This window comes from Psittacula echo, assembly GCF_963264785.1.
Source record: "Psittacula echo genome assembly, chromosome: 27".
Lineage (NCBI taxonomy): Eukaryota > Metazoa > Chordata > Aves > Psittaciformes > Psittacidae > Psittacula > Psittacula echo.
In genome coordinates, this window is record NC_137762.1 from 1,400,199 (window position 1) to 1,424,960 (window position 24,762).

A 24,762-nucleotide genomic window follows, 5' to 3' on the forward strand; every position below is an offset into this window, starting at 1 on the left:
GCTGCCACTCCCCCCCGTTCACCCGCCCCGGCCGCCCCTTCCCGAGCCTTCCCGCTCCCCGTGCTTGAAGCGCGCCCGGTGCGAGCCTCCTTGCCCGGGGAAGGCCGGGGGCAGCCCCGCCAGGAGGGAGCAGGAAGCTCCGGAGCCGCCCCGTCGGGGCCGCCGCGATTGCGGCTCCGCGGGCAGCGCGACCCGGCCGGGCTGCGGAGCCTGCGGGGGGCGCGGACGGGGGAAGCCCCGGGAGCCGCTGTTGCTGCGATGGGGCCGCCCCGGCCGATCACGGAGGCAGCGGGGGACAGCGGAGGGGACAATGAGGGACTCCGGGGGTCCCGTCCCACCCGGTGCGCTCGGGGGCGCGGTCCCGGTCCCGCCCGTGCCGCTGCCGCCGCGTAGCCGCCAGGAACTGCCCCGGGTTTTCCTGCCCATCCCGTCCCGTCCCATCCCGGCGCGGGGCCGGGCGCGGCGGGGCGCAGCCCGGGGACCCCGGCCCGGTATCGGTTCTGCTTTCGGGGGAGGCGGCGATTTCGCAGTAAGGGGGGGCGGGTGCCACCTGCCCCGGGGATTCCCCACCTGCCGCCGCCCCATAAGAGCCCGGTGGCGGCGCCGGTGGCGGCACCGACCCGCGATGGACCCGCTCCGACGCCTCTGCCTCTGCCTCCCGCTGCTGCTGCCGCCGCCCGCGGCCCCGGCCCCGGTCCCGGTCCCCGGGCCCAACTGGGCCGCCTGCAAGAGCCTCTCTCGGGAGCTGTCGGGGCTGGTGGCGACCCTCAAAGAGCCGCACGGGGTCCTGGTGAGCGCGGGGGGGGGGCTCGGATGAGGGGGTCCACGGGCAGGGGGTGCCGGGGGACGTGGGGACCTCATTGACCGCCCCCCGCTGCCAGGAGGAGATGCACCTGAGCGAGGAGGACCCCAAGAACTGGCCCCCCCGGATCCGCTGCAGCGACGCCTGCGACCCCTCCAATCTGGACACCAACAACACGGTGCATGGGGTGCTGGGGGTCAACGGGTGCCTGAGGGGATCCCATGGGTGCTGGGGTTTGTGCCTGGGGTCCAGAGGTGCGCGGGGTCCCAGGGGTGCTGAGGGGTGCTGAGGGATGCACTTGGGGTTCCCATGGGTCCTGGCGGAGCCAGGGATGCACTTGGGATTCCTATTGGTGATGCGGGTCCCAGAGATGCTGAGGGATGAACTGGGGTTCCCATGGGTGCTGGGGGTCCCAGGGATGCTAATGGATGCAGTTGGGATTCCCGTGGGTGCCAGGGATCCCAGGGATGCACTTGGGATTGCTATTGGTGATGGGGGTCCCAGGGATGCTGAGGGATGCACTTATGATTTCCATGGGTCCTGGAGGTCCCAGGGATGCAGTTGGGATTCCTGTGGGTGCTGGGAGTCCCAGAGGTGCTGAGGGATGCAGATGGTATTCCCATTGTTGATGGGGGTCCCAGGGATGCAGTTGGGATTCCTATTGGTGATGGGGTACCAGGGATGCTGAGGGAAGCACTTCGGGCCCCCAGGGGTGCCGGGGGATGTCCGGGGATCCCCTCTCACCCCCTTGTCCCCGCAGCGCTGCCTGCACCGCATCCTCCAGGGGCTGCAGCACTATCGGGACCTGCTGAGCTCCGACATCTTCACCGCCCGCCGCCTGCCCCCGCTGGAGGCCGCGCTGGAGCAGCTGCTGGGGCTGGTGCAGGTGAGGGGATGGGGGCCCAGATCCCGGCCAGGAGCCCGTTTCCCCCCCTCCCATCAACCCTTTAACGCCGCTGTCCCCGCAGCAGGAGCCCGGCCGCCCGCCCCGGCGCCCCATGGCCCGCAGCGAGACCTGGGCTCAGCCGCTGCTGCAGCGCCTGGTGCTCCAGCGGCTCCAGTCCTTCAGCACCATCATGAGCCGCGTCTTCACCCACAACGCCGGCCCCCGCTGAGGCCGGGGGCCCCCGACTATTTATTCCCCTCCGGAGGGGTTATTTATGTGCTGTCGGACGCTATTTATCGCGGGTATTTATGGGTTGCTAATAAAGGGCTGAAGGAGACGAGCGGCTCCGTGTGTGCGGCACAAACCCGCGTAGGAAGAGGTTTATTTACGGGGGGGGGGTCACTGGAAGTCGTTGGCATCGATATGCAGCGGGGGGAAGTCGGTGCTGAAGAGGGACCCGACGGCAGCGGGCAGCGCCGCGTCCTCGGGCTGCGGCAGGAACGGGTCGTGGGCATCCAGGAGCGCGGCGCTGCCTGCGGGGGGCGGGCAGAGCTCAGCGCCGAAGGGACGCCCCTGTCCCCCCCCGGCCCCGGCACTCACCCTCCAGCCCGGGGCCCGGCGCCTGCCCCTCCACGGCCTCCAGCACATTGGGCATCAGCTCCGCTGCTTCCAGTGCTTCCAGGGTCCCCGAGCCCTCTGCGAGCGACTGCAGGAGCTCCTGCATGTCCAGGCTCCCAGGCAGCGGCTCCAGGTCCCTCAGCTCCGCTGGCAGCAGCTCCGGCTCCTCAGGGACCAGCAGCAGCTCTGCAGCCCCTGGCACCGGCTGCAGCATCCCCACATCCCCAGGCACTGGCTGTGGCATCCCTGTATCCCGGAGCATTGGCTGTGGCATCCCCATGTCCCCGGGCACCGGCTGCAGCATCCCCGCATCCCCAGGCACTGGCTGTGGCATCCCTGTATCCCGGAGCATTGGCTGTGGCATCCCCATGTCCCCGGGCACCGGCTGCAGCATCCCCGCATCCTCAGGCACTGGCTGTGGCATCCCTGTATCCCGGAGCATTGGCTGTGGCATCCCCATGTCCCCGGGCACCGGCTGCAGCATCCCCGCATCCTCAGGCACTGGCTGTGGCATCCCTGTATCCCGGAGCATTGGCTGTGGCATCCCCATGTCCCCGGGCACCGGCTGCAGCATCCCTGCATCCCCAGGCACCGGCTGCCCTCCAGGCACCACTTGCAGCATCGCCACAGCTCCTGGTCCCGGCTGCAGCATCCCCTGGCCCTCGGGGATGAGCTGCAGCACCAACTGCGGCTCCATGCTCCCAATCCCTGGCTGCAGCATCTCCATGGCCCCTGATGTGACCTGCAGCGGCTGCGATGGCTCCAGGCCTGGGGGCTGTGGCTGCAGCAGTGCGGGGCTTGTGGCCATCACCTGCACTGGCCCCAGGTTCCCAGAGGTGACCTGCAGCACCCCTGGGCTCGTGGCCATCACCTGCACTGTCCCTGGGCTCGTGGGCTGCACCGATCCCAGGTTCCCAGGCACGACCTGCAGCATCCCTGGCTCCCTGGGCTGCTGCATCCCGGAGCTCCCAGGCTGCAGCTTCAGCGTCTCCAGGTTTTCCGTGGCTGTCACCAGCTCCTCTTCTGTCTGCCACGACTCATTTGCCTGCCTATGGGAAGAGATGCAGGGTGAGGCTCTGGGGAGGGACAGGAGGGTCCCCATTGCCATGTGGCATCCCCCTGCCTCACCTGGAGGACACGCGGATGAGGCGCCGGTTCAGGTACTTCTTCTGCTCCATCAGGTTCCCTGTGGACAGCAAGGGGATGTCGGGGGGGGGGACTGCAGACCCCAACACCCCCCCCTTGTCCCACACCACATCAGGGCCGTACCCTCCTCCCTCTTGCTGTAGTAGGGCCCGAAGGCTTCATCGCGGGGGATGTTGGGGTGCAGGAACTGGAGCGGGTTCTCAGGGATGTTCTCCTCCACCAGCAGCTGGTAGTCACGGATGATGTCGGGCAGCGTCAGGGACACCAGCTCGGCTGCAGTGTAGGGGACCACGGCGCGGAACGCGGGGGGCCCTATGGGAAGGAGGCTGTTGTTGTGGGATACGGGGATATCCCATATGGGGACCCACTACTGGGATACGGGGATATCCCATATGGGGACCCACTATTGGGATATGGGGATATCCCATATGGGGACCCACTACTGGGATACAGGGATATCCCGTATGGGGACCCACTATTGGGATACGGGGATATCCCGTATGGGGACCCACTACTGGGATACGGGGATATCCCATATGGGGACCCACTATTGGGGTATGGGGATATCCCGTATGGGGACCCACTACTGGGGTATGGGGATATCCCGTATGGGGACCCACTACTGGGATACGGGGATATCCCGTATGTGGACCCACTATTGGGATATGGGGATATCCCGTATGTGGACCCCCTATTGGGATGGGGGGGGGCACTCACTGCTCTCGGGATGCTCCACCCAGGTACAGGTGACCCCCCCCAGGATGCTCTCACTGAACCGGATCAGGAACGTCCCCGTCCTCTTCCCCTTCAGCAGCTTCTTCTCCTGCTTCCGGCTCACGAAGCCCAGGATGAGCCTGGGGGAGGCACCATCAGCACCCCCCAGGGACCCCCCCATTGATCCCTCCCCCCCCAGCCCCTTACCCATCCTTCCAGAGCTGCTTGAGGTGCTCCTGGAGCAGCCCCAGGATCCCGTCCAGCCAAGCCCAGAAGGAGAAGCCGGCGGCACCATCCTGCAGGGAACAGGGGGGCCATAGGGGGCTCTAGGGGCCAATGGGGGCAATGGGGGGCAGTGGGGGCACCGCTCACCTTGGAGAACTTGGTCCAGCTCAAGGTGCTCTCCGGAGACGGCTTCGAGCCTTGGGGGTGAGAGCAGGGTGAGGGGGAGCAGGGGTGAGGGGGAGCAGGGGTGAGCGGGGGTCTCGGGGCCGGGCCCCCCCTTACCGAAGAGCTTCTCGGCCAGCATGAGGAGGTGCTCGCGGCTCAGGCCCCGCTCGGCCACGCTCTGGAACTGCCAGCTCAGCACCTCCGCCAGCAGCGGCCACGGCGCGGGGGGGGGCGCCGAGAAGAACTGGAACTGGTGCTCCTGTGGGATGGGAGCGGTGGGATGGGGATGGGAGAGGGAACGGGGAGAGGGACAGGGGCTGGGATAGAGAATAGGGACGGGGAACAGGGACAGAGAACAGGGATAGGGAACAGGGAGAGGGACTGGGATAGAGAATAGGGATAGGGACCAGGGAACAGGGACTCTGACAGAGAATAGGGATGGGGACAGAGAATATGGATACAGAACCGGGATAGAAACTGGGATAGAGAATAGGGACAGGGAACAGGGAACAGGGACAGGGACTGGGACAGAGAATAGGGACTGGAATAGAGAATAGGGATAGGGAACAGGGAGAGGGACGGGGACAGGGACAGAGAACAGAGATAGGGAACAGGGATAGGGAACAGGGATAGGGAATAGGGATAGGGACTGGGATAGGCACTGGGATAGGGAACAGGGATAGGGAACAGAGATAGGGAACAGGGATAAGGAACAGAGATAGGGAATAGGGATAGGGACTGGGATAGGGAACAGGGACAAGGAACAGGGATACGGACTGGGATAGGGACCAGGGACATGCACTGGGGACCAGCGCCATGCTTGGCGGGGGGTTCCCACTTGCCTTAGGGTCGGGGCTGAGCATGTTGAACCAGAGGATGGAGGCCCAGGCGCTGGAGAGCTGGCTGTTGTTGGAGATGATGATGAAGGGCAGCGTGGAGGTCTGCGGGGAGAGCAGGGCTCAGGCTGCACCCCCCGGCCCCCCCCCGGGCCCTCCGGCCCCATCGCTCACCTCCAGCTCCAGCTCCAGCCCGCAGTACGCATACGCCAGCGTGAAGGTGATGAGGTGCAGTTCCTCCGTCACCACCAGGGGGCCCTATGGGGCAATGAGGGGGCAGCGTGGGGCTCCGGCCACCCCCATGGCCCCCCATTGCCCCCCATCAGCGCTGCACCCACCTCGCCGCCGCCTTTGCTGCCCTTGCCCGCCCGGCTGTCCTTCTGCTCCTTCAGCGTCTGTGGGGCACGACAGGGTCAGGGGCTGCGTCCTCGCCCCATGGAGGACTTGGGGGTGCAAGGGGGGGGGTCCCTACCAGGTACTGGAAGTCGCAGACCAGCCCCTCCTGGGGACTGTCCCCTGCCAGCAGGGTTTTGCTGCTCGATGTGAGGATGTTGAACCTGCGGAACCTGGGGGGGGGCAGAGAAAGGCAGCGGCTGGGGGGCTGGGACCCCCAGACGGGGCGGGTCGGGGCACATCCCCTGCATCCATCACTCATCTCTCACCCCTTTATCTTGGGGGGGTCCCTGCAACAGACAAGAGAGCATCAGCGGGGACCCCCCCATTGATGCCCTGATGGACGGGGGGGGTCCGGAGGTGCTGGGGGGGGATCCGGACCTGTCGATGTGGATCGAGGCCTCCATGGGGTGGTTGCGGTCGTGGAGGCGCAGGAGGAGGCGGGCGCGGGCAGAGAACTTGGTGGTGGTGCGGAGCACGAGAGGGCGCTTGAAGGCGTTGGGCATCGTGGGCTGCTGCTCCACCACGAAGGATCTGCCATTGAGGGGGGGGTCAGGGCCGCCCCAGGACCCCCCCTTTACACCCCCCCTCCCCAATGCGTGCCCCCCCCCACCTCTGCAGCAGGTACGAGAGCAGCTCCTTGAGCCGCTGCTCCAGGAGCGGGGGCTCTGCCTTGAGCGGGTCCCTCTCGTAGGTCACCTTCAGCCGCAGCTCCCCCAGCGCCCGCAGCAGCCGCAGCAGCTGGAAGAGGCCCTGGCCCAGCTCCGTGAACCTGCGGCACCGGGGGGGGGGGGGTTCAGTGGGGTCCGGTCCTTGCCTTCCCCCCCCCTTCCATGTCCCCTCCATCCCATCACTACCAGGTCTCCAGCGGGCGCAGGCGGGTGTCCTCGGGGGCCCCCATGCAGGCGCGTTGCTGCCGGTCCCTCCATGCCTCCAGCTCCTGCAGCAGGAAGTCCCGCAGCGTCTCGCTGCGCCCCAGGAGCTGCTGTATCTGAGCCAGCACCTCCTATGGATGGACACGGGGATGAGCGGGGGGGCACGGCCATGGACACCCCCCCCCCAAACCCCATCCCTGGACCCCACATCCTCACCCGCCGCTGCCGGTCCAGGATCTGCAGCTTGGCCTGGAGCGCTTGGATCTGCTGCGCGTATTGGGGGTCATTGGTCCTGTCCTCGCCTGCGGGTGGAGTTTGGGGGTTCAGGGGGTTCAGGGGGGCTCAGTGCGGCGCAGGGCAGGATTGAGCCTTACCTGGCACATAGTGCACCTTGAAGCAGAAGTCAAAGGTATCCTGCATGTCCTCGAGGTGCCGGAAGGCGCGTTCGGCTTCCTGACGGGTACAAGGGGGTGAGGAACCAGGCAGCCCCTGCTATGACATGGGGATGGGGACATGGGGGTCCGGGGGGGGGTCCGTTACCTGCAGGGCTGTGTGGAACTCAGCCAAGCGCCGCTGGATCTGCTGCTCCCGGTCACTCCTTGGGGATGGGCTGGGTGCTGGGGCTGCCCCCCCCTATGGAAACAGGGGGGTGTTGAGGGGCAGAGCCCCATGGGTGCACTGGGGGGGGGGACATGGGACCTGCCCTACCTGCCCCCCCGCCTGCCCCAGGCGCAGGATGCGCCGCTCCTCCTGCAGCAGATTGGCCACCAGGTTGGCGAAGGTCTCCGGGCACTCCTCGAACTTGGCCTTGAAGGGGCCGAGGGGGTCAGTGGGGCGCAGAGACCCCCCCATTACGGACCCCCCCCCGAGTACCCCCTCCCATCGCCTACCTGCAGGTCCCGATGAGCCTTGCGGAGGTTGTGCCTCAGCATGAAGTCCTCATTGCCCAGCCCCAGGCTGCCCAGGCGCTCCCCCAGCAGCGCCAGCAAGGAGTGGAAGAGCATCCGGGCATGGGAGGAGAGCGGCTCTGCCGCCTGGCGCCTGCAGCACCAGGGGCTCAGCACCGGCCCCGCACCGCCCGCATCCCGGGGTACCCCCGCGCCCACCCCGGCTCCGTTACCAGTTCTGGTCCTCGATCCATGCAGCCAGGCACTGCCGCACGGCCATGGGCAGCGCGGCCCCGGCGTAGAGCTGGTGGATCTGCTCCAAGTACGCGTTGGCCAAGTTCTGCACCTCCTGCCATTGTGCCATGCTGGGGGGTACCGGGGGGTCAGAGCATCCCACAGAGCACCCCATAGAGCTCCCTATAGAGCACCCTACAGAGCACCCTATACAGCACCTCATACAGCACCCTATAGAACACCCCATAGAGCACCCTATAGAGCACCACATAGAGTACCCTATAGAGCACTCTATAGCCCTACAGAGCACCCTATAGAGCACCCCATAAAGCACCCATAGAGCACCCTATAGAGCACCCTATAGCACTATAGAGCATCCTATAGAGCAACCCATAAAGCACCCCGTAGCCCTATAGAGCACCCCATAGAGCACCTCATAGAGCACCCCATAGAGCACCCTATAGCCCTATAGAGCACCCTATAGAGCACCCCATAGAGCACCCTATAGAGCACTCTATAGTCCTATAGAGCACCCTATAGAGCACCTCATAGAGCACCTCATAGAGCACCCTATAGAGCACCCCATAGTCCTATAGAGCACCCTATAGAGCACCTCATAGAGCACCTCATAGAGCACCCTATAGAGCACCCCATAGAGCACCCTATAGAGCACCCCATAGAGCACCCTATAGCCCTATAGAGCACCCCATAGAGCACCCTATAGCCCTATAGAGCACCCAACAGAGCACCCCGCACGCCCGTACCTGCCCGCAGCACGGTGCTCCCTACAGAGCCTACAGAGCTCCCTACAGCACCCTACAGAGCACCCTATAGCCCTATAGAGCACCCTATAGAGCACCTCATAGAGCACCTCATAGAGCACCCTATAGAGCACCCCATAGAGCACCCCATAGAGCACCCTATAGCCCTATAGAGCACCCCACAGAGCACCCCGCACGCCCGTACCTGCCCGCAGCACGGTGCTCCCGGGTCCCGCTACTCCGACGGGAGCGCCCCGGGCTGCAGCCCCGTCCTGGGCCGGGAGGGAGCCCTGAGCCGCGGGGGAGCTTGCCCGGGGCCCGGGGCCGGGGCTCCCGCACCCGCTGCTCCTCCCGTCCCCCCTCGCAGCACCCTGGGGCCGCTCCGCTGGGACCCCCCGACACCGGACCCCCCCCCTTGGTTCACCCCGATGGGTTCCGCGCACCCTGGGCCGGGTGCCCCGGAGCGCCCCAATGGAGCCCTCAAGGGCGGCCCCCCCGTGCCCGGAGCGGGGTCCCCGTCCTGGGGTCCCTGTCCCGGGGTCCCCGCCCCGGGTCCCCCCCGTTGGGTCCCACCTCGGCGGCTCCCGGCGCAGGAAGGGGCGTAGGCCACGCCCCCTGCCCACTCCGCGCGGTGATTGGCGGAGCGCGGCGGAGAGGCCACGCCCCCTCCCGGCGAGGAGGGGTGGTTCCAGCGGGGTTGCCCGCTTCCCCGAAATGACGTCACGGGGCGGGGCCAACGGGGAAGCTGGGGTGGGACAGCGGGAGATGGGGACAGGGACATGGAATAGGGGGACATGGAATGGGGGGACCGGGACAGGGATGGGGGACATAAGGATAACGATATGGGATAGGGATATGGGAACAGGCATGGGGGACATAGGGATAAGGACATGGTGACAGGGACATGGAATAGAGGGACCAGGACAGGGATGGGGGACTTAAGGATAAGGATATGGGGATAGAGATGGGGGACATAGGGATAAGCACATGGGGACAGGGACATGGAATAGGGGGACATGGAATGAGGGGACTGGGACAGGGATGGGGGACATCACTGTGATACTGTGATACATAAGGATAACGATATGGGATAGGGATATGGGAACAGGCATGGGGGACATAGGGATAAGGACATGGTGACAGGGACATGGAATAGGGGGACCGGGACAGGGATGGGGGACTTAGGGATAAGGATATGGGGATAGGGATGGGGGACATAGGGATAAGCACATGGGGACAGGGGGACATGGAATGGGGGGACTGGGACAGGGATTGGGGACATAGGGATAAGGATATGGGGATAGGGATGGGGTACATAGGGACAAGGATATAGGGGCAGTGATGGAGGACATAAGGATAAGGACATGGGGACAGGGATATGGGGACAAGGAAGCAGGAGGACAAGGAATTGCGACAGGGACATGGAGCCCTGCGGACAGGGCTGGACTATAGACAGGGACGGGGCCAGGCTGGCTGCCACCACGTGGCTCTGACAAGGCCTCCCCGCGGGGCCAAGGTTCCCGTGTCCCGGGGCAGGGCGGCCCCGCATTGATCTGACCCCAGCCGAGGGACACGGAGCCAGCACCGGCTGCACAGGGCCTTTATTCACACAATGAGCACGGGGCCGCTGTGGGCGCTGGGCGCCGTCGGGGGCTCCCCCTCCGAGGTGAAGTAGGTGATGAGCGCCCGCACCCCAGCCCTGAGCCCCGGCTGCAGCCCCATCTGCACCCCCAGCGCCACGGGGCCGCCGGCGGCAGCGGCGATCGCGCCCAGGGTGGCGTAGCCCAGGTCCTCGGCCGCCTCCAGCGCCCGCCTGGAGGCCAGGGCCTCGCAGCCCTGGAAGGCGAAGTAGACGCTGGTGCCCAGGTTGTAGAAGGCGCTGACGCCCGGCACCCACTCCAGCACCCCATGGGCCTCCCGCTCCCCCGGCGGGGCGCAGGCATCGTCAGCCTCGCGCTGCCGCCGCACGGCCCCGCGGCACCGCGGCCCCGGGATGCTCCGGGATGCGGGGTCCACGGTCGGGGGGGTGCCGGGCGCGCAGGGCTGAGCCAGGCTGAGCAGGACGAGGGCCACGGCATCGGGCGCCGGGTCCAGCCGCAGCCGCGCCAGACCCCGCAGCAGCGCAGCGGCCGCGGCGGGACCCAGCTCCCGCATCAAGCCCCGCACCTCGGCTTCAGCCTGCGGGCTGCAGGCGGCGCCGCTGAGCGCCAGGGCCATGGCGGCGCGGACCAGAGCCCGCGGCCGCGCTGGGAGCGCGGTGAAGCCGGGCAGGGCTGCGGGGCGCAGGGTCCCGCACGGGAACGCGCGGCCCCGCATGGTCTGGGGCGGGTTCTGCTGCGCCAGCTCCGCCAGCAGCGCCGCGGCACCGGGGCCGTCACCCAGCGCCATGGGCACGGACCCCGGGAGGAGGAGGAGGAGGAGGAAGAGCAGAGCCCGGGCCATGGCGCAGCTCCAGGATCGCCTATGGAAGGAGCAGAGCGCTGTTAACCCCCATGGTATAACCACAGCCCCCCATGGTACAGCCAGAGCCCCCCAGGACCCTCCATCCCCGGCTCACCGGTGGTCCCTGCCCTGTCCCAGTGCTGTGGCTGCGGGTGCAGCCCCTGGGGCCCCTTTATAGACGCTGTTATCAGGGGCTGTTGCGACACGTGAGGCTTGACCCTGGTGCAGGGCCAGGGCAGTGTGCATGGGCAGGACCCCAGCCCCACAGAGCAGACGAGGCCAAGAACTGCATTGATTTATTGAGTGGTTACAGGGTTTAATGAGGTTGGGGAAAAAACACCCCAAGAAGTAACAAAATCCACGGGAAAACGGGGATTTTGGGGTAAAACAAGGAAATGGAGAGACCAGGACAAGGGGGAAAAGGAGCTTCCACAGCACCCTTAAACCCATCTTTAAAACCTGTGTGAAACAGCCCATGGGGAGCCTCAGTCTTCCTCCTCCTCCTCCTCTTCCACACATCGGATGCGCTTCCTCCTCCCCAGGGGCTGCAGCTCCTCATCCTCGGGGGGCAGCGCTGGGCCTGGGCCTGAAAGGAGCAGGGAAGGGGCTGAGCACCCAACCCAGGGGTGCAGGGACAGGGGGCACCCGTGACCCCCCCCCTCCCAGCACCAGGCTGGACGCACCGGAGCTCCCGGAGGCCTCATCCTCACTGTCAAGGTCCCGTTGCCTCTTGGTGTGGGGCTGCACCGGGCTGGGGTCAGGCTCCTCACTGCAGTGGTGGGGACAGGGCTCAGGGGCCAGCTCAGGGACCCCCGGAGTGGGGATGGGACCAGTTCTCACCTCTCTGAATCCGGCGGCTGCGGTGATGCTGCTGGGCACAAGAAGCATGGAATCAATGGGGTGGGAAAGAGCTTGAAGAGCATCAGCTCCAGCTGCCCCAAGGCCTCACCTGGGTCAGGGTCCTGCGGGCACTGGGGTGGCTCCGGCAGCTCCTGGGGGGACCCGGAGGGGTCGGGGCCATGGTGGGTGATGGAGGCGGCTGCACGGCGGAGCTGCCGCGGGGTGAGCGCAGCCGGGATGCGCCAGAAGGTTTCCTGGGTGGAGAGGGGAGATGGTGCAAGGAGAGGATGGGAGCAGGGGATGGGAACCAGGATGGGGATGGAGACAAGGAGGGGACAGAGATTGGGATGGGAATGGGAACATGGATGGGACCAGAGACAGGGATGGGACCTGGGACAAGAATGGAAAGCAGGACTGGGATGGGGATGGAAACAAACATAGGGACAGGGAGGGGAAGTGGGATTGGGATGGGGATGGAGGCAAGCATAGGGACAGCGATGGGAACAAGGACAGGAATGGGAAGCAGGATGGGAAGGGGAAGTGGGATTGGGATGGGGACGGGGACAAGGCTGGGGACAAGGCTGGGGACCAAGGCTGCGTACCGGTCCCTCACCTGCTCGCTCTCGGGGGGCCGCAGCCCCAGCTGCCGCAGCAGCGCCTGGAACCGCCGGTTCTCCATCGCGTCCTCATTCTCCTCCGAGAGCGGCACCAGCGGCACCGGGTGGGAGGTGCCTGAGCCCCGGGAGCCCGGTGAGCACCGGAGCGGGCCCCGGACCCCCCGCGGACACCCCCCCCCCCCACTCACCGTCCTCCTCCCGGTCCCCGGCCGCCCTCCGCAGGCAGCTCTGGAGCCAGCGCAGGGGCCCAGCCAGGCCTGCGGGACAGCGATGGGTGAAGCAGGATGCGGCCCCGCAGCCAAGCAGAGCCCGACTGGGGGGTTCTGAGCCCCGAACCCACCTTCCTGATGCAGCCGCTGCGCCAGGCCCTGCCCAGCCCCTTCCTCAGGCCCCTCCATGGGGTCTTCATCTTCTTCTTCATCCTCCTCCTCCTCGCTGTCCCCATCCTCTGAGCTGTCCTGGGCCAGCGCTGCCGGGGCTCCCTATGGGGACCGGTGGGGTTTGGGTGCCTGTGATGGGGGCAGCACCCGCTGGGCCCCCCCCTGCTCCAGCAGCGCCCCCCCCACGGTACCGGTACCGGTGCAGGGCCCTGGCCCTTCCTCCGGCGCTTCTTGTAGAGCTCGGCGCGCGTCGCCACCAGCCCCAGCGCCAGCAGCTTGTCCACGACCCGCGCCCGCGAGCGCCGCGCCGTGAGGTGCTGCAGGATGCGGCCCAGCACGTCTGGGGGGGGGGGAAGGATGAGAGAATAGGGGGCAATAATGGGGGGGGAAACAAGAGAGGGATAATGGGGAAATAATGGGGAATAATGGGGGGGATAATGGAGGGATAACGGGAGAAATAAGGGGAGATAACATGGGTGTAATGGGGGGGAATATAATGGGAAAATTATGGGGAATAACGAAAAAATAATTGGGGATAAAGGAAGAGAAAATGGGGGATAACGAGGGGGAAAAATGGGGGATCATGGGGGGAATAAGAGGGGGATAACAGAGGGAAATAATGGGGGATAATGGGGGGAATAAGGGGGGATAACGGGGGAATAAGGGAGGGATAACAGGGGGAAATAACAGGGAATAACAGAAGGATAATGGGGAAGCACTAAGGGAGAACGGGGGCTGCCCCCCTCACCATCCGAGCCCCGGAACTCCTCAAAGAGCCGCGTCAGCTCCTCCTCCTGCTCCTGCGTCCACAGCACGATGCGGGTGCCCTTCCTTGGGGGGGGGGGGGGGGGGGGGGCACCCACGGGGTCAGTCCCAGCCCTGGGGCTCAGCGCCCACCCCGGTTGTGCCCCCACGGGGGGGTCCCGGACCCACCTGTGCCGCGGGAGGTCGCGGGCGCTGCCGATGAGCCCCAAGCGCACCAAGTGCTTCACGAGGTGCCTGCGCGTGCGCCCGGGCGCCGGGAGCTGGGCCAGGATGGCTCCGGCCACGTCCGAGCCTGCAGGACCACAGGGGACAGGGATGGAGACCCCGGGACCCACCCCCCCCCCCCCCGCGGGTCCCGCTGCGCCCCCCAACCCCAGCCCTGGTACCTTCCACCTCCTTGTACTTCCAATAGAGCTCCCGCAGCTCCTGCTCCTCCTGCGGGGTCCAGGGGGGGGCCCGGCTCCTGCCAGCCCTGGGCAGAGAGAGAGGAGAGGTGAGGAAGGTAACGGGAGCGATAGGGAGCGATAGGGTGCGACAGGGTGCGACAGGGTGCGACAGGGTGCGACAGGGTGCGACAGGGTGCGACAGGGTGCGACAGGGCTTCATAGGGTACCATAGTGAGTGATAGGGTGCGATAGGGAGCGACAGGGTGCGACAGGGTGCGATAGGGTGCGATAGGGTGCGACAGGGTGCGATAGGGTGCGATAGGGTGCGACAGGGTGCGACAGGGTGCGATAGGGTGCGATAGGGTGCGACAGGGTGCGACAGGGTGCGACAGGGTGCGACAGGGTGCGACAGGGTGCGATAGGGTGCGACAGGGTGCGATAGGGTGCGACAGGGTGCGACAGGGTGCGACAGGGTGCGATAGGGTACCATAGTGAGTGATAGGATGCGATAGGGTGCGATAGGATGCCATAGGGTGCGACAGGGTGCCATAGGGTGCGACAGGGCTTCATAGGGTACCATAGTGAGTGATAGGATGCGATAGGGTGCGACAGGGTGCCACAAGAGGCTAAAGGGAGGGGATAGGGGGGCAGCAGCCCCCTCGCCAGCCCCGCTCACCCCTCTCCCTCCCGCAGGGAGCCGTAGCCCTCGGTCATCTCGCGGGCGGCCGCCGGGCTCTTCCAGAAGAGCAGCTCCACGAACGCCTTCTTGTTGGTGGCCGCCAGCGCAAAGAACTTGCCCAGGATGAACTTGGCCAACGCCACCAGCTCCTGCGGGCGAGAGCGGCGCTGGAGGACACCGCGGACACGGATCCTCCCCTGGGAAGCGGGGACGGAAGCGGGACCCTTCGGACCTGGTGCGCGCCGGCGGCGGGGTCGTGGAGGAGCCGGTTGAAGAGGGCGAAGAGGGAGAGCTGGAAGAGCAGCGGCTCCATGCGCAGGTCGCGGGCCAGGCGGTGCAGCAGGCGCGCGGCGCAGTGGTTGGTGCGGGCGGTGTTGCGGGGGTACCCCCGCAGCAGCAGCACCAGCGCCCGCACCACGGGGGCACAGGCGAACCTAGCCCCATAGCGCCGGTGAGTGGGGCCGCTGCGGTCAATGGGGACCCCCCCCAAAACCCCCCAGATCCCCCTCTCACCGCTTCAGGTAGTCAAGGAAGTTGAACTCCTTCTCCGACACCTGCACGGTCTCTTCCTCCTCTTCCTCCACCTCCTCCTCTTCCTCCGGCTCCTCAGCCTCGGGGGGAGCGTGCTCTGCAATGGGACCGTGCTGAGGGGCCGCAGCATCCCCAAACCAGAGCCCCCCATTCCCAGTGCCATGGACTCACGGGGCAGCGGAGCAAAGAGGATGTCCTGGAGCAGCCGGGTCTCCTCGGGCGGCCCCGCATTCAGGGGTCCAAACACATCCCCTTCGGGCCATACATCCCTATGGAGGGATAGGAACAGGCTGTCACCGTGTCCAGGCACCGGGAATGCCCATCACGGCTGTCACCGTGTCCAGGCACCGGGTTTGGGATGGGGATGGTGCCGGTACCGGGCAGAGCGGAGCAGCCGCAGGGCCTGGGGGACCCGAGCATCGCGCAGGCACCCCTGGATCCGCAGCAGGGCCTCGGCGCGTTGCTCCTCCACCGGTGTCTCCGATGCAGCATCGAAGGGCACCACGTCCTCGGGGAGGGGCACCTCGCCCTATGCAGGACGCTGTCACCTTGTGCCCCACAGCAACACCCCAAGGTCCCCGCTATGGGGCTGGAGCCGTCCCCTACCTGCAGACAGGCCTCAAGCTGGGGGGCCAGCCCTGCCCACAGCTCCTGCAGCTCCTCGGTGCTGGGCGGCTGCGGGGCTGCGGCTGCGGGCGCACGGGGCTGCTTCTTCCTCCGCACACGCTTGCTCTATAGGGGGCCAAGGAGGGGGTCAGGAGGGGCTGTGAGCCCCATAGGCCCCCCCCCGGCGCGGTGCTGCCCATCCCGACCTGCACCACGAGGCTGGAGCGGCCGCGGCAGAAGCGCTCCAGCATGCGCAGGAAGAGATGCGCCGTCTCCACCAGGTCCCGCAGGAAGCTGCGCGGCTGCTTGGTCTCATCGAACTTGCGGAAGAGCGTGAGGAAGAGCTCCCGGTATTCCATCAGGTAGAAGATGTTGCCTTGAGGAAGAGGAGGAGGAGGGTGGGATGGGATTCCCCACGCTGCGATGGATGCAATGGGACCATGGGACTCACTCTTGATGACCTGGCTGCTGTCCCGCACCGCCGGCTCCGGGGACCGGTCCATCTCCTGCACCGTGCGCAGCAGCTCCTGGTACGCCTTGAGAGCCAAGTGCATCCTGAGGGGGAACGCGTTGGGAAGGCTCCTCAGGCTCATCCAGTCCCAACAGGGACGCCTTCCATTAGAGCAGGGTGCTCCGAGCCCCATCCGAGCGGCGACGGGGCACCCCAAGCACCCACCTGCGTGCCCAGGTCACGGCCTCCTTCTTGTCCATCAGCGCCATCTCATAGTAGGTGGTGAGGTTCTGCTCCATGAAGTGGAAGGCGCGGACGCCCACGGTCTCCGACACCAGCTCCGGGCGGAAGCCGCGGTGCCGGTTGAAGGCCATGAAGAAGGCGCAAGCCCACAGGTAATAGGTCTCATCGTGCTGCTGAGCCTTCTCCCGCACCAAGTGGTCCTGTGGGGCGCAGGCCGTGGGGCTCAGCGGGGGCAGCCCGGGCAGGGGGTCCCAGCCCCGCCACCCCCCCTCACCTTGACCAGCAGCATCAGGCGGTTGTAGCAGCCCTCCAGGAAGTCCCGGCAGAAGCGGTGCAGGAAGAGGCGGACGTTGCGCGCGGAGCGATGCCGAACCTCGGCCTCGGGGGCTGCCTGGCGCCGCCGGGGCACGCGCCGCGGCTCCTTGCCCAGGTCGTGGCTGTAGCTCTTCAGCTGCGGGCATGGAACCGTGGTCGGACCCCTCCGGCGTCATCCCCACCGCATCCCCGTCCCGGTGCTCACGTTGTGCAGCCCTTTATGGAACACCACATCCCGGTCCCCGATCGCCTTCAGGCCCTGCAGGACGTAGGAGCCGCCGAACCGAGAGTGCCTGGAGCAAAAGGGGGGGCCATGGGGTGAGCGGTGCAGACCCCACCATGGGGGTCCTGGTGCTGCCACCCTCCTGCCCTCACCTATACGGGCGCTGCAGCGCCCGGGTCCTCTTCTCAGCCAGTTCCCGCTGCCGCAGGCTCTGCAGCTCCCGTGTGTCCTCGCCGTGCTCAGCACCCGCCTGGCCCTGCCCCAGCACCGCCAGGTCCTCCGGGCTCTGCGGGCAGCATCATCAGCGCGATGGGAGGGGGGGGTCCATGGGGGTCCCTGCCCCACCAGCCCCTGCCCCATTCACCTGGTCGCGGAACATGAGGGAGATGATCTCCAGGACGTGCAGCGCCCATTGCTGCTCCATCTGGGCACTGGCCAGGAACTTGAGCAGATCGTCCATGCCGCTGATGTGCAGCGCCCACAGCACCCGGTCGTGCACGGTGGCGTCGCCGTCCACACGCTGTGGGACACGGAAAAGGGGGGCTCAGCACCCCCATGATGGCCCCAGAGCTGCAGCACGCAGTGGAGGATCCCATCGGGTACCTGCTCCTCGGTGGGGTCCGGGGGGACGTGCAGCACATTGCGCACCAGCAGCAGGATCCTCTCAATGAGCAGCGTGTCCTCCTCCTGCCGCTGCTCCCAGTCCTGCGGGGATGGAGCAGTGAGGGACCCCATAGCACCCACAGGGATGGAGCCGAGAGGGGTCCCCATAGCACCCACAGGGATGGAGCCGAGAGGGGTCCCCATAGCACCCACAGGGATGGAGCCGAGAGGGGTCCCCATAGCACCCACAGGGATGGAGCCGAGAGGGGTCCCCATAGCACCCACAGGGATGAGCCCATGCAGGGATGTGGCACTCACGAGCTGCAGGAGGTCATAGAGCTTCTCACTGAGCACCCCAAACACCTTCTCGCTGGCAAACGCCTGCAGAGAGCCCTGTGTGAGCGACGGGGGCACAAACGGAGCCCCCAGCCCATGGCGGGGGTCAGACTCACCTCTTTGTAGGCCTGGAGGTAAGACAGGACCTGCAGGAAGTGGTGCCGGGAGCCGGCATCCGCAGGGACTTTGCCGAAGCAGAGCAGCGCCGGCTGCGTCAGGTTCACCATGAGCCTGCGAGGAGACAACGATGCTCCATGGGGGGAGCCCCATGGGACCACCCCGAACCCCCCCCAAACCGTACCCCCTATACCTGACCACGGCATCGAAGAGGACCTTGTCCTGCGGGTACTGCACCAGGATGGGCAGGAGATCGTTCTGAAGGATCTGGGCCGCCCCAAGCTGCTGCCGCACGTCCCGGGTCTCATCCTCATGGCGCAGGTACCGGATCAGGTCCTTAACGCTCTCTGAATGGGGTGGGAACACGGAGCCATGAGCCCCGCATCGCCCCCCGGGCCCCGCCGCCGCCCCGACCCCGCCGTACCCAGGCAGTCGGGCTCCCGGTGGTACACGTCCCCTTCCAGGTAGCCCAGAGCGCTGCAGGTAGCCAGGAGCTCGCAGTTCATCCTGTGCCCGTCCACGCAGCGCGCAGCGGCGCCGGTAACGGGGGCCTTGTGCGAGGCGGGGCTCAGCGCCCTCCGGTTCCCCTCCCTTTCCAAACCCAGGCCGGTGCCGCTGCTACCGGAGCTCCCGCCAGTCCCGGCTCGTTCCCGCGGCCCCGCGAGCCGGCGCGGGGGGGGCCGTTACGCAGCCGCCTCAGTTCCCGCGCTGGGAGGCCCCGCCCCGCTCAAGGGCTTAAAGCGGCAACTCCCGCCCTGAGCAAGCTGTGGGGCCACTCCCTCCTCCCCACCTCCCACCTCCCGTGTAACCGGTGAGGCCGCTGCCCCACAGCCCCCCCTTCTCTCCCCACCGGGTCGCTCCCCCCCCTTCCCCGTTCCCACAACAATACGGTGCCCCAAACGGGAGAAACGCGCATGCGCAGCATTGCCCCTTTAAGTGCGGCGCAGGGCGGGGACCTCCACCTCAGGCGCGGGAAAGGACCGCACGTCCCCTCCCGGCAGCCCCCGCGCGGTTGCCGGGGCGACGCGGGCTCGGGCTGGTCCCCTGCATCCCCGGTGCTCCCATCCCCGGTGCCTCCCATCCCTGGTTCCATCCCCGGTCCCCTCCATCCCCGGTTCCCCCATCCCCGGTCCCCTCCATCCCCGGTTCTCCCGTCCCCGGTGTCTCCATCCCTGGTTCCGTCCCCGGTGTCCCCCATCCCCGGTCCCCTTCATCCCCGGTCCCCGGCGCCGGGCACTGCCGGTTACCAAAATAAACGCTGCCGTTTAATGCACCGAACACAGCGCTCCCGCCGCGGCGGTTCGCAGGGGCCGGGCCCCGCCGCCGCCCGCCGCACACACACGCACCACAACGCAGCCAAGCGGCGGGGCGGGCGGGACCTACAAGCCCTGAGTCTTCAGCTCCAGCGGCTCCGCCGGCGGCGAGGGAGGCGGCTCGGTAACGGGCGGCGCTCCCTTGAGGGCTGCCAAGCGCTCGGCCAGGCTGCGCGGCCGCGGGCACAGCGCGAACTCGTAGAGCACCGAGCCCAGCGCCGCGCCCAGCACCGGGCCCGCCCAGAACACCTGCGGGGGGGGGGGGGGGGCGCGGGGTGGGCACCGGCACCGGGGACCCCGTTACCCAGCGCAATGGGGGGGGGGGGGTGTCCCGGAGGAGGGATACGGGAGGGATGCGGGGTCCCCCCCGCAGCGCTTACCCAGTGGTTGGTGAAGTTGCGGGTGATGACGGCGGGCGCGAAGGAGCGCGCCGGGTTCATGCTGGCGCCCGTGTAATAGATCTGCGGGAGGGGGACGTGGCGGTGGGTGCGGGACCCGTCCCCGCTGCCCCCGATGCGGGGACCCCCGCGGCCGCTCTTACCCCGAAGAGGTGGCCGAGGGCGAGGGAGAAGCCGATGGGCAGCGCGGCCGAGCCCGGGCGCCCGTCGTGGCGGTCGTCGAAGCTGGCGAGGACGCAGAGCACGAACTGCGCGGTCAGGAGCAGCTCCACCACCGTGCCCTGGCCCGGCCCCACGCCCGGGTGTAGCTGAAACGGGGTGGGGGGGACACGGCTCAGCACCACCCCGCAGAGCCCCGCACTGACCCAGCACCGCGTTGCCCCGCTGTACCCCAAAGCCCTGCTCACCCCTGCTCACCCCAGCACCTATTAAAGCCCTCCCATCCCCGAGCACCTCGCGGACCCCCCAAACCTCCCATTAACCCCCATTACCCCCGTTCAGCATCTCAATCCCCCATTAGAGCCCCCCTACACCCCCCCTCAAAGCTCCAAGGACCTCCAGACCTTCTAAACCCCCCTATTAGCACCATTCAGCCCCCTAAGCATCTCAATCCCCCATTACAACCACCCCCAACCCCAGAGCCCCTAAAACCCCCATTAACCCCCACTGAGCACCTCAATTCCCATTAAAGCCCCCCCGAACCCCAAAGCCCCAAGCACCTCCTAGAGCCCCTAAAACCCCCACTGAGCACCTCAACTCCCATTAAAGCCCCCCCCCCGAACCCCAAAGCCCAAAACAGACCCCCTAAACTCCCCCTTAACCCCCTCAATCCCCATTACATCCCCGTGGCACCTCAAAACCCCCCCTGGGAGCCCCGCTCACCGCGCTGAGACCGAGGGTGCCGCGGACCGGGGCCGGTGTCAGCCCATAGAGCACCCCGGCCCCGGCCAGCGCACCCAGCACCTGTGCCAGGAGGTAGCCCACGGCCCGGGCCACCGAGAGCTGCGAGGCCATCAGGAAAGCCAAGGTGACGGCCGGGTTGACGTGGCCGCCGCTGACCGGACCCAGCGCCTGCACTAGGGTGGCCTGAGCCAGCCCGAAGGCCAGGGCAGCCCCCAGGACGTTGGGGGGGCCCGGGACCCAGCGCAGGGACGCCCCCAGCCCCAGCAGGGTGTAGAGGAGGCTGCCCAGGAACTCGGCCAGGACGGCCCTCCAGAAGGAGGACGAGCGCAGCTCCAGCATGGCCTGGCCCCGCTCCTGCGGCCCCGCTCGGCCCCGCTCCCCTCCCCGGGGGCCGCCCGCAAACACCTTTATAAGCCCCCCCCGGGCCGGCCCCCGGGGTGCGATCCCGCACCCCTCCCTTCCCCTTCATTAACCGCTTCCTGCCCGGTGACACACAAAGAGGGACCCCCCCTCCCTCCACGAATACTGGGACCCCCCCCCCCCCGGGGGCGCCCCCCCCTCCATCCATGGGGCTGCTATGGGGGGGACACGACACTGCCCCATAGGTGCTGTGGGTGGGAGCACAATACAGGGAGCAGCCTCCCCCTGCCCCACACATAGGGGGGGCCCGGGGCCCCGGCGCTGTTGTGTGCGGGAGCGCGGATTGAGCCGGGCTTAGCGGGCCCCCGGGGGGGGATTAGAGCCCGGCGCGGCCATTGGCGCCCGTCGGAATCTGCCGGGGCTGCAGAGGCTGCCACAAAGCGCTTTGCTGCGCTCAGCGCCCGGCACGGGACAGCCATGGGGGGTCCCGGCCCCCCCTCCCTATGGGGCCGCAGGGAGGGGGCACCCGCATGGGAAGGGGGGGGGGGCATCGGGGTCTTGCAGCCCCATTGAGACCCTCCCATAGCAACAGTCGGACTTAAACCCAGCTTTAATAATGGGAGGGATGGGGTCCAGGACCCCCGACTCCCATGGGGTATCGGGGGGCTCAGGTTGTGGGGCTGCGGGCGGGGGGTGAGGAGGGGGCCGGGCTGGTGGCCTCGACCAGCGCCACGTCCCTGCAGGCCAGGCAGGAGCAGAGCTTGTCCCGGGATGCACCGGGAGCCAGGAGGAATTCATGGCAGAGCCCGGCCAGCACCGAGCCCAGCACCGGCCCCAGCCAGTACACCTGGGGGGGGACACAGGGGTCAGGGGGGGAGACATGGGGCAGGGGGGGATGCGCATGAGGGGTCGGGTGCCCCAGGGATAAGGGGATGTGGGGCTGGGGGCTGCCGGGTATGGAGCAAGGGATGGGGGCACAGGGATCCACAGGGATAGGGATGGGAACTGGATTGGGATGGGGATAAGGATGGGGAGAGGGATGAGGATGGGGAGGGGACAAGGATGGGGACAGGGATGAGGATGGGGACAAGGATGGGGATGAGGATGGGGATGAGGATGGGGACAAGGATGGGGATGAGGATGGGGATAAGGATGGGGACAAGGATGGGGACAGGGATGAGGATGGGGACAAGGATGGGGACAGGGACGGGAACAAGGATGAGTACAGAGATGGGGACAGGGAGGGGACTGCTTGGAGGAACCTGCTCCATGGGGGACTCACGTTTGGGATGGGGGGACCAGGGGAGCCCCTCCTAAAGGACTGGGGGGACCCATCCTGGGATGGAGGAACCCGGAGGACCTGAACTGGGGCTGCGGCTGGGACAAGGGGGTGCGAATGGACACGGGGGGGTCCCCACATCGGGCTCTGGGGGGGGACGACCCCAAACTCACCCAATGATTGTCCCAGACCCCGGTGACAAGCGCGGGCCCCAGCGAGCGCGCGGGGTTCAAGCTGCCCCCCGAGACCGGCCCCTGCGGGATGGGGGGGTCAGAGCCTGGGGGGGGCACCAGCACCCTCGGTGGGGGGGTCCGGGGGGGTCCTCACCGCAGCCAAGGCACCGGCAGCCACGGCGCTGCCCAGGACCAGGCCCCCCCCGCCATGGGGGGGTGCCCGGGAGGAGGAGGTGAAGGTGGCCAAAGCCAATGGGATGGTGGCCAAGGTCTCCCAGGCCAGGGCCTGTCCTGCTGTGCCCTCAGCGCTCACCTGCGGGCACAGCTGGATACAGGGGCTGGAGCTGGGATGGGATGGGAATGGGGACAGGGATGAGGAAGGGGACAGTGATAGGGATGGGGACAGGGATAGGGATGAGGATGGGAATGGGGATACAGACAAAAACTGGAATGGGGATGGGGAAAAGGGATGAGGATGGGGACAGGGATAGGGGTGGGGATGAGGATAAGGGATGGGGATGGGGACAGGGATGCAGAAGGGGATGGAGATGAGGACAGGGACAAGGATGAGGACAGGGACAAGGATGGGGACAAGAACTGGAATGGGGACAGGGATAGGGATGGGGATGGGGACAAGGGATGAGGATAGGGATGGGAAAAGGGACAGGGATGGGGATAGGGATGAGGATGGGGATGGAGATGAGGACAGGGACAAGGATGAGGACAGGGACAAGAACTGGAATGGGGACAGGGATAGGGATGGGGATAGGGACAGTGGATGAGGATGGGGATGGGGATAGGGACAAGGATGGGCACAAGGACAGAGCTGGGGCCACTCACCCTGGGGACGAGCCCGGTGCCGTCGGGCAGCGCCAGGCGCGCGGCCGCAGCCGCCAGCAGAGCCCCGCAGCACTGGGCCAGCAGCGCCGCGGCCGCGCGCCCAGCACCCAGCTTGCGGGTGCAGAGCAGGGCCAGGGTGAGCGCGGGGTTGGCCTGGGGGGCTCCGGGGGTGCTGCTGAGCGCCGCGGCCGCCAGGCCCCCCCCCAGCGCCGGGGCCACGGCTCCGGGGGCTGCCGAGGAGCCCAGCACCAGCGCCACGAAGAGCAGCGAGGCCACGGCCTCGGCCAGCGCCGCGCGCCACAGGCAGCCAGTGCCCAGCTCCTGCGGTGGAGAGGGTGACACGGGCATGGGGGACACGGTGATGGGGTGCCACAGCCACAGCGTGACCCAGTGACAGAGCACCCTGGCGATGGGGCGCTGTGGGCATGGGGTACTTCAGTGACCGGGCCTCATGGCAAGGTGGGACCGCAGTGATGGGGTACCCCGGTGATGGGGTACCCTCATGAGGGGGGCACCACGGCAACCGCAGCACCACAGCAATGGCGGCACCATGGCGACACTGATGGGTGCTATGGGGGGGGGGTTACGGCAGTCATGGAGGTGGGCGCTGCTCCCCCCCGCCCCAGCAGGGAGGGCCATAGGGGTGAGACGGGGAAGGGGTTGGGGCCGTTCTTACCTCCCCGATGGCCATGGCGCAGCAGTGGGGCTGAGGATGGTGTGGGGACACCCACAAACACATCCCAGCCCCCACGGGGTGCAGGAGGGGGGAGCTGTGGGGCAGAGCCCTTTGATGGGGGGGGGCACGGCTCCGAGCATCCCTGGGCGCCATGGCAACCCGCTGGACCACTGGGGGTTGCCATGGCGACCGGAGATGAAAGGGAGGATGAAAGGCTATGGGGAGCGGGGGGGTGTGTGTGTGTGGGGTGGGTGCCCCCCCCCGGCCCCCCCCCCGGCCCTGCCAGCTCAGCAGCGCATGGGGTGAGTCAGCGCGGCCGCGAAGGGCCTGGCTCAGCACCCGCGGTGCTGACACCCTGCAAAGAGCCAGAACAATCGCGGCCGGGCTGGCACAAAGGGGACGGACACAGGGATGGACACAGGGATACAGGGATGGACACAGGGACATGGGGATGGACACAGGGACACGGGGATGGACACAGGGATATGAGGATGGACACAGGGACATGGGGACATGGGGATGGACATGGGGATACGGACATGGGGACATGGACACACATGGACATGCATGAACACAGACACATGGACACAGCGACACTGAGCCCCACTGCTCCTGCACTACTCCCACAGTGGGCAAAGGCACCCTCGCGTCCTGCCCCACGGACCCCCCTCAGGACCCCTTATCCTGCCCCACAGAACCCCTGTTACCCCCCATCCTGCTCCACAGACCCCCCCCATGACCCTC

General features: G+C 67.2%; 6 protein-coding genes across 7 annotated transcripts; 1 reads left to right on the plus strand and 5 right to left on the minus strand.

The window, feature by feature from the left end:
* Positions 1-13: 13 nt before the first annotated feature.
* On the plus strand, positions 14-2,046 carry IL23A (interleukin 23 subunit alpha). Of its 2 annotated transcripts, none has more exons than XM_080635645.1 (4): positions 14-790; positions 882-980; positions 1,563-1,688; positions 1,774-2,046. In XM_080635645.1, the coding sequence occupies exons 1-4, from the start codon at positions 311-313 to the stop codon at positions 1,915-1,917; spliced, it is 849 nt and encodes a 282-aa protein (XP_080491771.1). In that variant the 5' UTR covers positions 14-310; the 3' UTR covers positions 1,918-2,046. The 2 variants fall into 2 exon arrangements, with proteins under 2 accessions (XP_080491771.1, XP_080491770.1); XM_080635644.1 differs by having other exon boundaries at positions 18-790; positions 1,771-2,043.
* STAT2 (signal transducer and activator of transcription 2) lies at positions 2,019-8,932 on the minus strand. Its single transcript, XM_080635642.1, has 23 exons — positions 8,748-8,932; positions 7,781-7,912; positions 7,551-7,701; positions 7,369-7,467; positions 7,201-7,293; positions 7,035-7,113; positions 6,877-6,962; positions 6,643-6,791; positions 6,399-6,557; positions 6,167-6,319; positions 6,055-6,075; positions 5,865-5,958; positions 5,731-5,787; positions 5,567-5,650; positions 5,399-5,497; positions 4,674-4,815; positions 4,539-4,588; positions 4,374-4,462; positions 4,170-4,306; positions 3,576-3,764; positions 3,435-3,492; positions 2,289-3,355; positions 2,019-2,221 (listed from the first exon to the last, which is right to left on the minus strand). The coding sequence occupies exons 2-23, from the start codon at positions 7,909-7,911 to the stop codon at positions 2,088-2,090; spliced, it is 3,321 nt and encodes a 1,106-aa protein (XP_080491768.1). The 5' UTR covers position 7,912; positions 8,748-8,932; the 3' UTR covers positions 2,019-2,087.
* Positions 8,933-10,147: 1,215 nt separating this feature from the next.
* On the minus strand, positions 10,148-10,984 carry APOF (apolipoprotein F; the record flags this gene model as incomplete). The annotated part of the gene is made up of 1 exon (XM_080635407.1): positions 10,148-10,984. The coding sequence occupies one exon, from the start codon at positions 10,982-10,984 to the stop codon at positions 10,148-10,150; it is 837 nt and encodes a 278-aa protein (XP_080491533.1).
* Positions 10,985-11,334: 350 nt separating this feature from the next.
* On the minus strand, positions 11,335-19,126 carry TIMELESS (timeless circadian regulator; the record flags this gene model as incomplete). The annotated part of the gene is made up of 31 exons (XM_080635408.1): positions 11,335-11,570; positions 11,668-11,753; positions 11,825-11,852; positions 11,934-12,078; positions 12,438-12,556; positions 12,630-12,698; positions 12,782-12,923; positions 13,019-13,161; positions 13,570-13,652; positions 13,755-13,878; positions 13,973-14,058; positions 14,649-14,800; positions 14,884-15,085; positions 15,165-15,279; positions 15,354-15,451; positions 15,560-15,711; positions 15,789-15,914; positions 15,995-16,164; positions 16,240-16,343; positions 16,465-16,682; positions 16,757-16,933; positions 17,003-17,090; positions 17,173-17,306; positions 17,385-17,540; positions 17,624-17,725; positions 17,942-18,004; positions 18,076-18,190; positions 18,270-18,423; positions 18,501-18,627; positions 18,678-18,784; positions 19,063-19,126. The coding sequence occupies 31 exons, from the start codon at positions 19,124-19,126 to the stop codon at positions 11,470-11,472; spliced, it is 3,750 nt and encodes a 1,249-aa protein (XP_080491534.1). The 3' UTR covers positions 11,335-11,469.
* Positions 19,127-19,455: 329 nt separating this feature from the next.
* Positions 19,456-21,029, minus strand: MIP (major intrinsic protein of lens fiber; the record flags this gene model as incomplete). The annotated part of the gene is made up of 4 exons (XM_080635464.1): positions 19,456-19,638; positions 19,770-19,850; positions 19,931-20,095; positions 20,670-21,029. 4 exons carry the CDS (start codon positions 21,027-21,029, stop codon positions 19,456-19,458), a joined length of 789 nt encoding a protein of 262 aa, XP_080491590.1.
* Positions 21,030-21,717: 688 nt separating this feature from the next.
* On the minus strand, positions 21,718-24,164 carry LOC308230612 (aquaporin-4-like; the record flags this gene model as incomplete). Its single annotated transcript, XM_080635411.1, has 5 exons — positions 24,019-24,164; positions 23,343-23,663; positions 22,657-22,815; positions 22,503-22,583; positions 21,718-21,897 (listed from the first exon to the last, which is right to left on the minus strand). Exons 1-5 carry the CDS (start codon positions 24,079-24,081, stop codon positions 21,718-21,720), a joined length of 804 nt encoding a protein of 267 aa, XP_080491537.1. The 5' UTR covers positions 24,082-24,164.
* Between the last annotated feature and the right edge of the window lie 598 nt (positions 24,165-24,762).

Coding starts and splice junctions, on each gene's coding strand:
- IL23A (XM_080635644.1), top strand. CDS start 311: ATGAGGGACTCCGGGGGTCCCGTCCCACCCGGTGCGCTCGGGGGCGCG. Junction 981..1,562: donor ATCTGGACACCAACAACACG/GTGCATGGGGTG, acceptor TTGTCCCCGCAG/CGCTGCCTGCACCGCATCCT. Junction 1,689..1,770: donor AGCTGCTGGGGCTGGTGCAG/GTGAGGGGATGG, acceptor CTGTCCCCGCAG/CAGGAGCCCGGCCGCCCGCC.
- STAT2 (XM_080635642.1), bottom strand. CDS start 7,911: ATGGCACAATGGCAGGAGGTGCAGAACTTGGCCAACGCGTACTTGGAG. Junction 6,963..7,034: donor CAAGGTGCACTATGTGCCAG/GTAAGGCTCAAT, acceptor CTCCACCCGCAG/GCGAGGACAGGACCAATGAC. Junction 6,558..6,642: donor CTGCGCCCGCTGGAGACCTG/GTAGTGATGGGA, acceptor CCGGTGCCGCAG/GTTCACGGAGCTGGGCCAGG.